This window comes from Castanea sativa, chromosome 2, assembly GCF_040712315.1.
Source record: "Castanea sativa cultivar Marrone di Chiusa Pesio chromosome 2, ASM4071231v1".
Classification (NCBI taxonomy): Eukaryota; Viridiplantae; Streptophyta; class Magnoliopsida; order Fagales; family Fagaceae; genus Castanea; species Castanea sativa.
This window is the reverse complement of record NC_134014.1, coordinates 54,255,002-54,272,393: the sequence shown is the minus strand read 5'-3', so window position 1 is coordinate 54,272,393 and position 17,392 is coordinate 54,255,002. Positions and strand designations below refer to the sequence as shown.

Sequence of the window (17,392 nt, the reverse complement as noted above, 5' to 3'; positions counted from 1 at the left end):
TTCACCATAGCAAAAATATTAAAGTAGACCCGAAGATTAATTGGTGAAGAAGTTGAACCATTATCTACCATAGACTTGTTGTGAAGAAAACCTTCAAGTGATTCTTGGAGGTCATGTCAGAAGTTATAGTTGTGGTCACAAGTGCGTCATCTATGGAAGCAATTCATGTTGAAAAGTCCAAATGTTCTAGTGCAGTGAAATGTTTTTTCTTTAAGTTGCATACAGGTCAACAAAGTCCAAGCAAATGATTTCCCTTAATCGTAAAACTTCTCTTATCAAAGTAAATTTACTTCGTTCGAAAAAGTTTTATTGTAGTAGTTTTTCTCTTGGTTAGTTTTCTTTAGACTTTTACCTCATCATTATATCACCGTCTCCTTGTGATTAATTTTTAGCAATTGGTGACATGTTATTTAATTTGTCATTATATGCTTTATCTATTTACAGTCAAATTGATATTTGGCATAATTGGATCCTAATTGAACAACTTGATTAATTCACTTACATTTAAACAACCAAGGTCTAAAACCCTAACGCACACCATGATTCACTAATGTTATCAGTCCTGCAAAGACATTCAGAAGCCAAGATCGTATTTGTAGACTACCAATTGCTTGATATTGCTTATGGATTACTCAAGCTTCTTGCAAAGACCGAAAGGAAGCCGCCAATCCTTGTCTTGATAGCTGAATCTGATGTCTTATTAACCACTGATCATCACATTGCTTCTGAAAGAGTCTTCTGGCAAATGGGCACAACGGATTTGAGATAAGACGACTAAATAGTGAATGGGATTCTAAACATGATTGTGAATTCACCAACCAGTAATTGTGGAAGTAATGCTAGGAGGTTCACCACCACCTCCACAGATTCTTTTCATCAAAATGGAAGAATTGGGTTTTGGTGTGTCTCACTTAATCACTTGTATGGCCTAACAGAAGCATATGGTCCAGGAACTTCTTGCACATGGAAATCTGAATGTGATTCAGTGATTCTCTAACTCTTGATAAAAGATACCAACTAAAAGCTCAACAAGGAGTGCAACATCTTGAATTGGATATGGTTATGTAAAAGATCCGGTTACAATAGCTGATGGTAAAACTATAGGGGAAATAAAAGCACGGGTACGGTACGGTGATTATGGAGATCGGCAATACAAAAATTTCTGAAAAACTAGGATACAATACTGATGGAATACATATATTAATTAATTATTAAATATATTTTTATATATTTCTAAGCATTTATTTTTCATATATTGTCAAGCATATATCAACTAATAGTGAATGATAGAGTCAATTCATGGCCATTGATTGATGTTTATAATACAAGGCAAGATTCAAAAGACTAAATAAAATATAACTAGATAAGTGTTCAACATTGAAACTAATATATGAAAAATATAAATCAAAACCCTTCCAAGTTTTGGCTAACTCTTACTATATATGGGCAGTGCCGGCTCAATGGTATAAGCCATTGATGTGGCCGCCTAAGGCCCCAAGTGAAAAAAGGCCCCTAAATTTTAACCAATAATATTAATTAAGCCAAAATATTAACCAATAAATAAAGTAATATTTTCTTATCAAATGAAAAACAAATAAAAAAGAGAAAGAAATGTTATGTCCATAATATTTTTCACAATATTTTTACAAAAAATCATAAATAGCAAATTGTTAAAGGTTGTTATTGACAACAAAAAAATAATTTTAATGATAGTTTCAACTAGAAAACAAGAAGCAACTTAACACCTAAAATTTGTTATAAAAAATATTCTGAATGTAGCACTTTTATAAGAAAAAAGAAAAGAAAGAAAGCAATTCACAAAAAAAAAAAAAAATGCTAGTTTTCAACTAGATTCACCATTAATATCACTCTTTTACTCACTACTATCAACCTGCCACATCAACAAATGTAAAAAGTTTTGTCAAATTTTTTTGTTTATAATTTTTTTTTTTTTTAAATTCTACATGGTTCATGTTAATTAATGGTAATTATATATATGAAACAAGATAACCAACTTTTACTTTAGACCCCCAATTTCATCAAGCCGCCCCTGTATATGGGGTTTGCGTTACAACCATATCAAAGTTGTATCATGAGTGCTAGGTGCATTGACACTTTTTTTTTTTTTTTCAAATGCTAGGACATGCATGCAAAACAGCAAAAGTGTCTAGCACGGTGAAAATTATATGTTGTACCCGGCATATATGCCAGGTACACCATATACCAGCTCCTAGTACGGACATTTATTGAATACAGGTATTCAAAGTAAAAATGGAGTATATGTGCTTTTTAGATTAAAGGAAACACAATGACAAGTGGCAAATAGTTTCGAAGAGGGCATTTAGCGGTGAAATATGATGATAATTTTTTTTTTTTGAAGTAAACGACCGGTTGAATGATGTAATAATTTCTAGTGGGGAATACATAAACACAGTTGAGGTAGAAACAATTTAGTTTAGTCATCCTGCAATTCATGGGGCTAAACGCCTTGAGCATTTGTGAAGTTATAAGAGGGATACGATGATGTTGATGCTCAAGAAATAATCAAGTTTTGTCAAGATCATTTACCACATTATATGGCTCCTCGGATTGTCATTTTGAGAATTTGCAGAAGGCAGCAGGAAAGATACAAAAGTTTATTTTGAGAGAAAAAGAAATGGCTATGGGCTACCTTTCTTGGGAAAAAAAAATTATATAGCAAGTGGTGTAGCATGTTAATCTCCACGAAATGTAAATTTTCATTGTTTGTTCTATAATAAATGCTAAAAAATTCTATTTAGTCACGAAAGAGCTTTAAGGGGGTCCCTAAAGTTGAAAACAGTCTTAAGGTTAAAACTTAAAACTAAAATTTGACTTTTAGAGAGAGAGAGAGAGAGAGAGAGAGAAAGTCTCTACAATTTACTGTTTATCATTTATAAATTCAAAACTTTAAAACACTATTCACTATTAATTTGTAAAACACTCAAATTGTTACAGGGTTTTTCAGTTAAAACTTTATGTTACAAAAGCTTTTACAGTTAAAACTCTATCTCCTACCGCAAGGATGCATAATATCAAACAGGTACACGTAATCTCTACTTCTTACAATAATGACAATTAAGCCAAACATACATAGCCTCCAACCTCTCGAGTTTCATCCACCAGATGAGAGAGAGTTGTTCCATAAGAAGGTTTCATGAAATATTTACTCGATATCAAGAGTAAAAACCATATAGAGTTTTAGTTTATCTATGGCAGCATATCCCAATTATTTTAAGGTACCATCAAGGGTGCTGCAGCAAGTGGTGTTGTTCACCAAATTCTCATGTGATGGCTTGGGCAGGATATTGTTTCAGGTTGAGGCGAATAATGTAGGGAAGGACAACTGAACCACAGTACAAATGATTTCCTATCTTGATCCCACTTGAAACCATTGCCAATCCAGGATCATAGTAATGGGCAATGGGATTTCCTGCCAAATCAACGGCCAGAACCCCACCATTCTTCTCTATATGTGGTCTTCCTATGTACTTCTCCACGATTATTAGAATCTTCCTGATGAAAGGGTATCTGAATGCTATATCAAATTCAAGTGTATGTCCCTGCCAGTATTGCACACAAAAAGGTACTCACTAGATGTTAGGAGTATTTAAATTCATCTATAAAAAATAAAAATAAAAAAGACTAAAAAAAATTAATCTTTGCATTACTCAATTCGGAAAACAATAATGAATAAAGCTCATCAGACATTAAAAAAAACCTTTGCATTATTATTAGTGTTCAGATTAGGAGTTATATCATATATGCACAGCTCTCCTGTTCCGAAATATCACTAAATTATGGTTGTTTTATGGTGTCTAGGGTGATTCTCCACTCACTTCAATATTCCAAAGAACCATGGGACTCCAACTTTGTCTCTGTTGATTTCAACAATCTAAGAACCTCACGTACTCAAGGAAGTGAGGAACACACTAATAGAGAGAGAGAGGGATACTTCTTTTCAAGGTAATTGTTCTTACCTTTTTTTTTCTTCCTCTCATGCAATTGCTCTCGATGGGGGGCTATACATAGTCAAATCCCCATTGATGTCCATCCAAGGAGTTATGTCCAAGCATAACACCACTTGAATGTTACATCATCTATGGAGTAACTCTTCAGGTGTTACTCCCAAGCCTTGTGTATTAGGGTGCTGCTCCTATTGATCTTGGCATGCCCAACTGATAGGTGCCTAGATTAATAATTAGTCATGCTTATAGAATTCCTTTTAACCGACACTCCTACATCAACCACGAACATTTCATATCTCTGTTGTATTATTTCTTTGAATACTAGTAATTATAACACCAAAATATCCCCTTTCATCCTCTTGGCATAATCAATCTAAATTAAGCAAGGATCCTAATTCAGTTTTGTATCTTATGCATTATTAACACAAGACATTAATTAAAAACTGAGTCTTACACACTATGTTTACCCATTTGGGCTACTATAATAAATACATTAAAATGATTAAGATAATTTAATTAAAATGAAATTCTATTTAGCAAATTACAAATGTTTAAAACGCTGCTTTGATTAGAATTCTATTACCAAAAGTTTCCTTATTTTATTTTAAGTTATTTTATTTATCTATCATGATTTTTGGCTTTGATAAAATTTCAGTCTTATACAATTTGCTATTGTCAAATAACTTGAAGGTTTTTTTTTCTTTTTCTTTTTCATTATCTATCTTATTGTTTATTTTCATTGATATTAGTGAAGTTTTTTTCTTTAATTTACATATGAATCTTAAGTAAATTAAGCTTTGCACAAGCTTAGTACTAGTTAAAAAATATAATCAGTTTTTTTTCAATGGAAAGTATGAAGTAAGAATCGATTTACCCTATTCAATGCAATCCAATATTGACCTTCACCATCATATCGAATGTTATCTGGCAAGCCTGGCAGAAAATCAATAAATTTGTCTACTTTTCCCTTTTCCTTGCCTTGTATGTGATATTTTCCACACCTTCTCCTGCATTAGCAACCCATTTGGAATAATCAAAACTCCCACTGTGCGAAACAAAAATTCAACTGTGATTAATTTTAGAATAATAGAAGTTGTTAGAATAACAATTAAATTCATTGTTTTCTAACGGCTTTAAGCTTTTGGGACTGATAATGATTTATCATAGTATTAGAACAAGTAATCTAAGCTTCTATGTGTTAGGTCTCACTAATCTAGGGAGTCTAGCACCACATGTATGTTGAAACCAGCTGCAACAGTCTGCAACATTATGTAGATCATGAAAAAGAAAGGCTTTAACAACGGTTGTGGTGGTAACTTATCATAGTATATTGAGTTCAAACGCTGTCTCCAACTTATCTAACAGCCATAACTTTTTAGTAGTGGTGGTAATTTATCAGAAGCAAACATGAGGGGTCTAATAAAACAATTTCTTCAAGACAGAGAATCAGCAAACATACATTGGGGTTTCGCAAAATATCACATAATTCTGATCAGGTGAGACTACTACACCATTGGCAAAGTAGAGGTTGTGAACTAGTACCTTGGTGGTTTTAGTTGCTGGATCATAACTCAAAATTCTACCATTGGGTTTACCTTCCAAAATGTCCCAATTGGCCTTACTTACACTATGTTTATATGAAGCATCTGTGAAATAAATTATGCCATTGTGAGCCACATCTACAGCGTCTATCAATTTGAATTTTTGTCCATCAGCCTCATCTGTCAACAACTCCACCACACCATCTGCTGTCACATTTAGGAGGCCCTGTTATACATCACATTTCATTAATATAAAACACCTAACAACCATTGGTTTCTGAGGACTAAGGAACACTTAACAAGTGTGGAAGTTTTTCTGTAACTTGTGCTAAAATTACTAAACCGAGATTAATTACATTAATTTGTTAAGTAATGTTATAGATAGAACCATTTTTTTTATAATCAATTATTATAACAACTGAGGAAGGGAGGATTTAAACCCGATTTCTTCTCATAAATAAAATTAGGCGATGCCACTGAACTACTAGGCTCTCAATCACAACTTATTGTGTTGTTATTGGGCTTGGCTTTTTTGGAGTACTATGGCATTAATGAGCCCTCTAACTTTGTCCTTATAAGTTATATGGACCTAAAGAATTTATATTTTAACAAGAAAATTATATTTCTATAGGAACATTAAACAATTTGAGAAATGCGATGCCTTATTTTATTTTATTCTTTAAAAAAAATACTATGATATATTTCATAATATTTTGGGATTTCGGTAAAATATAAAAACCATCATGAGATGAGATTTTGATTAAAATAAGGTAGTGCCAATACTTGTATTAATCGCACATGCCTCATGGAAATTATAGGCAATGGAGTGTTTGGGTAACCAATGATAAATAAATAATAACTAGAAATGGATAAAGAAGCATGAGGAGTAAGGGAATTTTCAAAAGGTGTGAAGTGACCTTTGTATTTTATCATATTCCTTTATATGTGTGTATATATATATATATTGTACTTATACATGTGATATTGAGTATTAGAAAATAGCACATACCTTTCTCAAAAAAAAAACTAGCACATATGGACTACAATTGTCTCCCGGTACAATAAGCATTGTCATTACTCGGAGAAAATAAATAGCATGTGATGTGAACTCGATCTTCTATAGTCACATATATGATCATTTTACAATTTTATAGGTTATGTGGGCAATTATTAATAAACTATTCATAGAAAATATAAAAAAACTATTTGGTAACTATTTTTTTCTTATTATTTCCTGTTTTCAAAGATAATTTTCTAATTTTGAGACTAAAAAACTTGTTTGGCAACCAAAATGGACAGAAAACAAGATTTATTCCCAAAACTCGATTTGTGAAGAGAACTGAAAACATGCAAAATACTATTTTTAATTTTTAATTTTTATAAGTTAATGAAAACTCACATCAAATTTAATAAATCTATCTCATTTCATGAGTTAGCATTAAAATTCAAATGCAAGTGACATATTTTAGTATTTTCTATTTTTTTTCTTCAATTTTTCTTTTTATTTCAAATAACCAATCATGTTTTTTATTTAAAAAATACAATAAAATTATTTTTCTTTATATTTCAAAAAACAAGTTTTTGAAAATAAAAATAAAATCGGTGGCAAAACATAACCTTATTGTTTATCATTCTCCAAAGTTTTATTAATTTCTTTAAATAGTAGTAAAGCATTTAGAAAATACAATCTCGCTTATCAAAGGAAAGAGAAGTGAATGTTCTTAGAGCAAAATACAAAATGCAACAAATTTAATACATTTTACCTCAAAAATATTTCATATCAATCTTTCTAAAACTGTGTATATTTACACATTTGTTACCATAAAAGTGCATATATGTACAATTACTATAGCTTGTGTATTGCGTTTTTTTTTTTGTTTTTTTTGCAAAACAAATTGACTTCTCTCCTCGTCGTCTTTTTTCTCAGATATACACAAACACAAGCACACCCACACACAAGCACAAACACAGATAAATCAACACAGACATACTCAAACACACCCATGCAAAAAAACCAATAGAGACAGATCGGTGCTGACGGTGGAGATCAGTGCTGGCAGTGGAGATCGGTGCTTGTGGGTTGACGGAGTCTGTGCTTGTGCGTTTTGATTCTTGGGGTGCTGGTGGGTTTTTATTCTTGTGGTGGTTAAGTTATTTGACCATGAGAGGAAAAGGAAGAAGAAGATGCTTGTGGAGGGAGGTGATTTGACCGTGAGGAAAGGAAGAAGGAAGAGTTTACCATGAAAGGAAGAAGAAGAAGCCAGGAAGGACAAAGATTGGTCTGAGTGAGAAATGAGACAAGAACAAAGAAAAAGAAAGAAGTAGAAGAAGCCAGAAGGACAAAGATTGGTCTGAGTGAGAAATGAGACAAGAACAAAGAAAAAGAAAGAAGTAGAAGAAGCCAGAAGAACAAAGATTGGTCTGGAGAAATGAGGTAAGAAAAAAAAAGAAAAAGGGGGGGATAAGTACAAAACAAAAAGTAGGTACTTTGAAAAAATGGATAAATACAAAAGAAAATTAATAATTAAAAATTAAAAAATTAGTATTATTTAAATAAAAATGGTAAAATAGATAAGTTGATGTAATTATTTTTTTGTAAAATATAAAAAAAAAGTTTTCGGCGTAAAAGGCCGAAAAATTTGGCCGATCAATGCAATTGCTCTTATCAAGAAAACAAAAAAAGAGAGACGTGTCTGGTAGGTTCTCAAAATAGAAGGGACGTGGAGGAGCTGTTTATTCCAGCATGTTCGGGAAAAGAGAATAAGGAAAGGAGAATAGGTTAGCTCATTATTGAGCAAAAAAACAGTTTTATCTGCAAATACGATGTATGAGTAAAATCTCTTCTGAGAATGTGGAAGATGTGTTTCACTCGTATTTACCTTGATCTTGCTTTTTTTTTTTTTTTTTTTGGTCTTTCTTAATAATACTTCGCTTTACTTTGTCTAAAAAAAAAAAAGTTCTCAAAAAAGAAAAGAGACGTGACTTGTCAATTACACGCTAATCTAAATAAATTTCAAAATTTGTAGTCATATATATATATTTGTGAGATCCATGCTTTTTATTGGTCACTAAACAAAAACACACATACAAGGATAAAGAAATTATGTTTTGACACAGATTTTTTTTAATAAAAAAATAAAAAATAAGAAAGTCTACCATCACAACAAATTTGACAAAAAGTTTAAAATCGTTAGATATGACAAATTATTAGTATTAAATAAAAAAAAAATAATACCAGTAGCGAACTCTGAGAGGCGGCTAAAACTTGTAAACTTAACTGAAAAATCTTGTCTATATAGAATTCCTCGTTAAAAAAAAATAATAATACACAAAGTTAGTAATCATGCATAAACTGAATCTTAATTTTTTTCAGCATATCTTGGTAGTTGAATATATATTTTCATTTCTTTGTTGATTAAATTTTTTAAATTGAATATATATTTTCTAAAATAAAACATCAAATACAATAATTTATTCACTTCCTTTCGAAAAAAAAAATTCTAAATTGTAATCTATAAAATAAAATTAATCACATACTTTGATCCTGAGAGAAAAATGAAAACACGTATCTTATATCTATGGTTATGGTAGATTTATTATTCAAAATTTTTTTAAAGAAATATTAATCATTCAAATTTTAAATTTTAAATAAAACATATACTTAATTAGTCGAAAAATATAATTTAGTCTAAGAATGAATGATCACTGACCTTTTCAGGATCAGCAACGATAAGTTCATTGTTGTGACCAAAAGCGATTCCCAAGGGTCTCCCACCGGTGTTGACCCATTTCTCCACAACCGAGTCAGCCGCCGAGTCGTTTAAAGTGACTCGGCTGATCCACCCGTCAGCACAGCCCGTGTAGATGACTCCTGACTTGGCATCATAAGCTACATCTTCTGGAGCTTTCAAATTCCCAACACCCACAAACTCAGACACTCGGAGCATGTGGTCGTTACGTGCTGGCACGGTTATGACGTGCCGAGTCAACTCGTCAGGTGGCAGAGGAGCCGGGTCGAACGAGTCGAGTTGGTAGAGCAAAGTCACCGCCACAACGGGGACCAATACTGTGACTAAGAGAGTGAAGGGCCATGAGCTTTTTTGTTTGGAAATAGTGGGTGTAGAGCTAGAGGGTCTGGGCAGGGAAGCTGAGTCGGGAGTTTTTGATTCGTCCATAGTTTGAAGTTTGTACAGTGAGAGTTTTCCGAGGAGAGCAACTGATTATTGGAAGTCTGAAGCCTAAACCTTATAATGCGATAGATAGGAATCTTATGCGGTTGTTTGGATACTTTATATGGTTAAAAACTAATAAATATTATAGTAATTTTTAATGTGTAAATAGTGTCATAAAATATTTTTTAATAAAAATTTTAAAAAAAAAAAAGAGATTTATAAGTTCTATAAACAGTATACAGACCCATTATGAAAGGAAAAATGCCAATAAATGTTCTAAAAAAAATGCTAAAACACAAATTTTAGGTCTGTCTCAACTGTATCCAAACGGACACTAACTATCCATTTTCAAATTTTTTTTATCAAGAATTAAAAAATTGTCAACTCATCAAATAGTTACCTTTTCATTCTTTTATAAATTTTTTGATAAAATAGTTAAATTTATAAAATTTTATCCGATAAGATATTTGTAATCCAAACCCACTTATACCATAAATTAGATATTAGGTTAATAAAATTCTGAAAGATTAACATAAAAAATGGAAAACAACGTCAAATCAGTTATTATTGGCATCCTTTCGAGTACCTCTAGGGCTCCACCCTATGAATTGACTATAATTCCAACTTGTATTCATTTCTTTTTTACTGCCTATCTCTTTTTTTTTTTTTTTTTGATGATATTTGTTTTGTCGGTAGAATATGACCGTTCCAGCCAAAAGTATATTAAAAAGCTTTTTATATATATATATATATATATAAAAGTTGATAAAATCTTTTGTCATCTATCAATATATTTGTAATTCAAACATCCTTATATCATAAACTAGATATTATCTTATAAAGAATAGTAATTTTGCAAGGTTAAAAAACTTTATATATGTATCATATGATTCATATCATATCATTATGTCATATCATCAGAATTTTCATCTCAATTTCGAATAGAAGTTTCTCTAATAAAATCCATTACACTACAATGCAAGCAGTGGTTGCACTATTAATTTCTTTATTAAAATAAAGTGTACTATTAATTTTTTTTTAAACATTTGAAAAAAGTGTACTATTAATTATTAATCCTTTATAATAAATACGTGAAGGTGAGTTGTTTAAATAATTTAATAAGATAAGCAATTTTTTTAAAATATAGGTAAATAACGAGGAGCAAAAGGTGGGATCAAATTACATGCAGAAGACATCATAATGGATACTAATACTACTTAACAAGAATCCTGTGAGTTATGCAATTAACATATCTAATGAGTAATGTGATTAACATATATGCTAATGCTTTTTAAGAACTGCCATAAAATGGAATGAATGAAATCAGTGGTGGAGCTAAAGGGCCAATAGTAAAATTATGCACACAAACAAAGCAGATTATCTTAATGATTTTAATGTACTTAATGAACCACATAATGGAAGCATGTCGTGTGCTACTGCTAATAGGTAGCTTGCATTTATTTATTTCTATTATAATTCAATAGCTAACAATCTCTAAAAAAAAAAAAAACAAAAAACAAAAAACAAACAATAGGCAGGGGAGTGGACTTGAACAGTGGTTATCCTTATAAAGAAGACGAAGTACTGCCATTGGGTTACAAAACTCTTAGTTAAGTGATGTGACCTAAACATAATGCACAATATCTAGCTTTTAATTAATCGACAAAGTTTTTCTTCAAATCATGTTCAAGGAATTTCATTCACTAGGGGGCAATGTGGCCCCTAGGTTTTTAAAACTTTCCCTCCCCCTCTTATAATTGAAATTACCAACGTTCCAAGTAATTTTCAATACAATTCTGAGACTATGAGAGGGTTTGGATAGCAATTATTTTTCCTGCGTTTACTTTTTGCGTTTTGCTTTTTTTCTTTTTTTTCTTTTCTTTTTCTTCGTTTGCTGCTGCGGTGGGGGACAAATGCACTGTGCGCGTACTGTGCGCGCACTGTTCATGTACTTTTTTAACAATTTTTTATTAAAAATGAGTCCCGCAACACTATTCACACATTTAAAAATTATTTTGCTACACTATTTTCAGTTTTCAGTTTTCAGTTTTTAGCAATAAGTTCTATCCAAACGGACCCTATGTTATAAAAAAATTGGAGGTTTTTAACCACGGTTTCAATTTTTAAGATTTATTCAAGGATTATATATATAATGAAAATAAATAAAAATGTATATGATTGGAATATGGTTAATTAGAAGTCAATAATTGGTCAAGAGTTTGTAACTTTTTTTTGTTGTTGTTGTTGTTGTTGTTGAGCAAAATAGAGCTTTGTAACTTAGTGTTACATACTTGCAGTCTACTATATTTTAATAGATGAAGTATTTCGGTCCATTTCAGGCCATTTCGGTCCAGTTTGGTCCCTTTTATCTAGTTCGATCCTCTTCAGTCTAGTTCGGTCTTCTTCAGTCCACTCAAGCCAATTTTGGTCCAGTTCGATCTACTCAATCCCAGTTTAGTCCAATAAGGTCGATTTTAGTCCATTTAGTTCTCTTCGGTCAATTATGTCCCTTTGATCCAGTTTAGTCTAATTAGGTCCTTTTCGGTCTAGTTCAATCTAGTTTGTCCAATTCGGTCTTTTGGGACCGGGACCATAGTTTTTGAAAATAAGAGATCAAAATTCAAATGGAAGAAGTGCTGAGTTTGAGAGTTTGGGTTTTTTTTTTTTTTTTTTTAACTCTTTTATTTATTTATTTTTATTTTCTTTAATAAATGAAATATAATTTTTATCTATTACTGTATATTTTTTTTGATGTGAAAGAAAGCAATATAACTATTATAGAAACCAGGATAATAAACTATTATAAAAACCGAAAGCTACTAAAATGGAGGCTTTTAACCACAGTTTCAAATTTTAAACTATTTTTAAGATTTATTGAAGGAATATAGTGAAAATAAATAAAGATATAGATGAGTGTAATATGGTTAAATAGAAGTCAATTGGTTAAGAGCTTTGTAAAGTAGTGTTATGGTCTACTATCTTCTATTAGGTGAACTCGTTCGGTCTATTTTGGTCTAATTTGGTCATATTCGGTATACTTTGGTCCAGTTCGGTCCTCTTTAGTCTAGTTTGGTCCAAACATGTCCTCTTTAGTCCATTTGGTCTTTTGGGAGGGGGACCAAATTTTTTTAAAATAAGAGATCAAATTGAGGAAGTTCTGGGCTTGAGAGTTTGGAGTTATTTTATTTTATTTCTTTATTTGTTTATTTCTTTAAGAAATTCATCAACTTTACTGCTCCACGAGTGGAAAGATACACTAGAATTAAACCTACTACATAGAACCTCCATTTTAAATGAGTTTGAAGATCAAGCCTCCGCGAGATGGAAAGAATGGAGCAAACACCAAGGACTCGACCGCCATGAGCTTGATGAGACTATTAAGTGAAGGACCAAAGTATCCTTGATTGGATTTCCAATTTATGTCAACTATGGGTCACAGTTGCTAATACTTACAATTTCATTTAATACTTTTTTTTTATCAAACGTTAATTTTGACAAATTTACCTTTGTATTGCATTTTATTCTTATATCATTCATTAATAACAAAATTTTCGTAAGATCAATTCTATGCCATCAATCAAACATTTTTATAGTATAGAATTATATCTAAAAAAATAAGCTTATAAATCGAATTGTAAATAATATCCGATTGGTACGAAACTTTACATACGTGTTTAAAACATAAAAAAGTGTGTAATCCAGTGGTTATATTTTCAAAATATATAACCATGTTAATTTTTTTTAGTGAGAGTTGCAGCTATTGCTTATAACTAAGGTAGTAGCTAAACTGTTCCTCCAAAAAAAAAAAAAAAGTTGGTCGCTAAACTGGTTTACTAGGCGTAAAACGACAGGCCGTTTACTAGGCGTAGAGCCCAAAGGAAAAGGAAATGGATACAGTGAGGCACCTTCGAACTTTACCCAAAATCTCAAACCCTGCCAAAACCCTAGCACTCCAGCACCAGTAACAGAGAAAAGGAAAAGAAGAAGAAGAAGAAGAAGAAGAAAGAAGAAAATGGGAAAGGTTCCACCATCACTCCGTTCAGCAATTGCAACAACTCTCATGAAAAAGCAATCCTCTTCACTCATTCCCAAAGAGTCCACAACCACAACCCCACCTCACAATCCCCACCACTTTCCCAGAAAACCAACCACCAGGAAAACCAAATCCCACGACTCTCCTCAAACCCAAACCCAAACCCAAATCCAAACCCTTTTCAAATCCCCGAACCTCTCCGACGCCAAAAAGCTCTTCAACTCAATCATTTCCACCAACCCCAAATTCCCACTTGACCTCCGTTTCCACAACTCTCTCCTTCAATCCTACTCTTCAATCTCCTCCGTCCAAGACTCCATCTCTCTCCTCAACCACATGATCAAATCACACCCTTCTTTCTCTCCCGACCGATCCACCTTCCACATCTTACTCTCCCAATCCTGCAAAGCACCTGATCCCTCCCTCTCCTCTGTCCACCAAGCCCTCAATCTCATGCTCAACCGCGGCTTCGCTCCCGATAAGGTCACTGCTGACATTGCCATTCGCTCGCTCTGTTTGGCCGGTCGCGTGGACCAAGCTGTCGAATTGGTAAAAGAATTTTCATCAAAACACTCTGTTCCGGATACTTATACTTACAATTTTATTATTAAGCATCTATGCAAGGCTAGGTCTTTGAGTTTGATTGATGATTTTATTGAAGAAATGCGAGATAATTTTGATTTGAAGCCTGATCTTGTTACTTATACAATATTGATTGATAATGTGTGTAATATGAAGAATCTCCGCGAGGCCACGAGGTTGGTCAAAGTGCTTAAGAAGGAAGGGTTTAAGCCTGATTGTTTTGTTTATAATACTATTATGAAGGGTTATTGTATGTTGAGTAATGGGAGTGAGGCAATTGGGGTTTATAATGAAATGAAGGAGGAGGGTGTGGAACCTGATTTGGTTACATACAATACTTTGATTTTTGGGTTATCGAAGTCTGGACGGGTTAAAGAAGCTAAGAAGATTTTAAGGGTTATGACGGAAAAGGGTCATTTCCCGGATACTGTTACGTACACTTCGTTGATGAATGGGTTGTGTCGGGAAGGGGATGCGTTGGGTGCGTTGGCGTTGTTGGAGGAGATGGAAGTGAGGGGGTGTAGTCCGAATTCGTGTACTTATAGTACGTTGCTTCATGGATTGTGTAAGGCGAGACTGTTAGAGAAAGCGAAGGAGCTGTATGGGGTAATGAAAGCGGGGGATATGAAGCTTGAGACTGCAGCTTATGCTACCTTTGTGAGGGCACTTTGTAGGGAAGGGAGGATAGCAGACGCTTATGAAGTGTTTGATTATGCAGTTGAGAGTAAGACTTTAACGGATGTTGCCGCTTACTCAACGTTGGAAAGTACACTTAAGTGGGCGAAGAAAGCTAAAGAGCAAGGCAATATTATCTAACTGGTATGTTTTTCAATTATAGACAAATGAGTTGATCTAGAGATTGAATGGTGTTTGATAGTAGTGTGCATATTATCTTCTTTAAATCTAGGTGTTCTGAGTGAATAAAAGCTTGGATGCCATCTCTCTATGTTTAGACATGATTTTGCACTCTTTTTCCCTGAGTATGTGCCCTTTCAAATTAAAGTTTAACAAGAAACACCTATCTATGTTGATGCATAAATGTTGCTATTTCCACACCTTTAGTCATGATAACTACCTGATTTTTGGCTATTTGTACACCCATGTATGACTAGGTTTGTTTATAAAGCTGTTGAATATGTTTCTTTTCCTAATAGCCTTAAACATAATGACATTTTCTGGCATCCTAACCAAAATCAAAATGACATGTCATTTATGAAAATAAAAATGATTTCGTGAATCATGATTATGCTTGACGTATGTCTACACGAGCTTATTGCGTCACTAATAAATGTACACATTGCTCTGATTTTGTCTGTATTCTTATCAAATTTTGTTTGATCATGCTTCTCTGTTCAACATTGGAAATAAAATGACCTGCATCTTTCTATGCATCACTCGTAGACGTATGGCTATCTTATCATTTGTCTAGCTCTACAAATAGAGCTGTTGCCTGTTTTTAGAATCTCCCTTTCCCTTGGGACTAAAACTTCTTTTCAAAAAAAAAAAAAAAAAAAAAAAGAGTTGCATGTTTCTCTTTCTGGATGGTGCTTACAGAAGTGACATCTCCTGACTTCCTGATGTAGGTTCTGTTGTTGTTTTGAATTGACAATGAGCACTTCTTGTCCAGAGAGAAGATTGCATGCATATATTATACTAGAGCATTCTTTCAGGCACTCTGCATCTGTGCCCAACTCCTCTTTCGAGAATCATCTGGTGGTAATATAAAGCCCTGATTGGAAGGTCCCAAACTCGAAGCTGTTGTCCAGGATATCTATAATACCATCCCTGTACGGCAAAAGGCCTGTGGCATTTCAGCTGAATGAATTTAAAGGGCAATATATGAATGAATTGAGAGAGCAATATTGCCACCTCAAGCAGATAGAGCCAGGAGAACTATCAGATCACATAATTTTATTTTTTGGTATTAGTCTACCACCTCTCTCCACGGACTTTGTAATGGTATTTTTATCTTTTGGCATTAGTCTACCATACTCTCGGCTCATTAGTTGATTAGCTAATCTGAGATCATACTGTGCTCGTCACTATATGTACATGATTTTTCTGTGGCAAAAGATCATCTGCTCATGTAATAATCATCTTTTTGTGTCCGCTATGATGTATTCATTTCAATTCAAAGGGGGAACTGCTTTTTGGTATTCACATGTTTTCTGTATGGCTTGAAATAATCATGCTCTGCTGTATCATAATCTTTTTGAACTCGCCGTCTCCCCCCAAAAATTATTTAATATTCTAAGAGCAATGTTTCCTCTTCTCACATAAATGGTGAGTTCGATATAAATTTAATTATTGAGCTTTACAGCTGTGTAAGAGGAAGTACTGAAGTAGTGTTCAAAATGCAATAGAAATTGGACAACCTGATCTACGAGGAAGGAAGATATAAGACGTTAGTTATTCATTTGTGTCCATTTGACCCTGACCTTTTCATTTAACCTGTTCTCTTATTTGGTATTTGTATATAAGGAAAACTCTTGTACTTTTGATCTCGTTTTTGGTCATGAAAAGTAGGAACAATATTGTCGATATCTGTTTTGGTTATGCATGTAATTAGACCAAATTATTAACTCTTTGATGTCAGTACCTTAATGTTTAGTTCAAATTTAATTTCCCAAAAACACAAATTGAGGACAAATACATTTTGACTAATGGTTAAAAGATAAATTGGAAGAAAAGAAAAAGAAAAATAGGTAAAATAAACATTGAAACAATTTTTTTTTTTAAATAAAAATATTATTATATAGAATACGTTTGGATGCAGCGTTTTTCAGCTGTGTTCACGTTTTTTTTTTTTTTTTTTCCACGCGCATATGCCACTGTTCATTGGCCATGAACAGTGATTTTAGACCAATGAACAGTACTTTTTGGGATGAACAGTAATTTTTACACATTAAAAAATTATTTTTGTACAGTGTTTTCAGTTTTCAGCAATAAGTTCTATCCAAACGGACTCATAAATGTGGTGTCACAGTCTCTAGTCAAAATGTCAAACTCTTTACATTTTTTGTTCGTGAGACGCTCATATTCTACTTCTAAAAAAAAAAAAGAAAAAAGAAAAAAAAA

General features: G+C 32.8%; 2 protein-coding genes across 3 annotated transcripts; one reads left to right on the top strand and one right to left on the bottom strand.

Annotated features, from left to right (window-relative positions):
* Positions 1–2,888: 2,888 nt before the first annotated feature.
* On the bottom strand, positions 2,889–9,791 carry LOC142625945 (protein STRICTOSIDINE SYNTHASE-LIKE 7-like). Its single transcript, XM_075799705.1, has 4 exons — positions 9,238–9,791; positions 5,446–5,753; positions 4,861–4,993; positions 2,889–3,581 (listed from the first exon to the last, which is right to left on the bottom strand). The coding sequence occupies exons 1-4, from the start codon at positions 9,700–9,702 to the stop codon at positions 3,303–3,305; spliced, it is 1,185 nt and encodes a 394-aa protein (XP_075655820.1). The 5' UTR covers positions 9,703–9,791; the 3' UTR covers positions 2,889–3,302.
* Positions 9,792–13,601: 3,810 nt separating this feature from the next.
* Positions 13,602–16,595, top strand: LOC142623425 (uncharacterized). Of its 2 annotated transcripts, none has more exons than XM_075796837.1 (2): positions 13,602–15,133; positions 15,942–16,595. In XM_075796837.1, exon 1 carries the CDS (start codon positions 13,712–13,714, stop codon positions 15,128–15,130), a length of 1,419 nt encoding a protein of 472 aa, XP_075652952.1. In that variant the 5' UTR covers positions 13,602–13,711; the 3' UTR covers positions 15,131–15,133; positions 15,942–16,595. The 2 variants fall into 2 exon arrangements, with proteins under 2 accessions (XP_075652952.1, XP_075652951.1); XM_075796836.1 differs by having other exon boundaries at positions 15,898–16,476.
* Positions 16,596–17,392: the final 797 nt, after the last annotated feature.

Bases quoted from the DNA above. Each gene is read 5' to 3' on its own strand.
- LOC142625945 (XM_075799705.1), bottom strand. From the start codon at position 9,702: ATGGACGAATCAAAAACTCCCGACTCAGCTTCCCTGCCCAGACCCTCT. The intron at 5,754-9,237 runs GTCAGTGATCAT...GATGTATAACAG, and splicing joins TCGTTGCTGATCCTGAAAAG to GGCCTCCTAAATGTGACAGC. The intron at 4,994-5,445 runs GTATGTTTGCTG...TTGCTAATGCAG, and splicing joins ATATTTTGCGAAACCCCAAT to GAGAAGGTGTGGAAAATATC.
- LOC142623425 (XM_075796837.1), top strand. From the start codon at position 13,712: ATGGGAAAGGTTCCACCATCACTCCGTTCAGCAATTGCAACAACTCTC.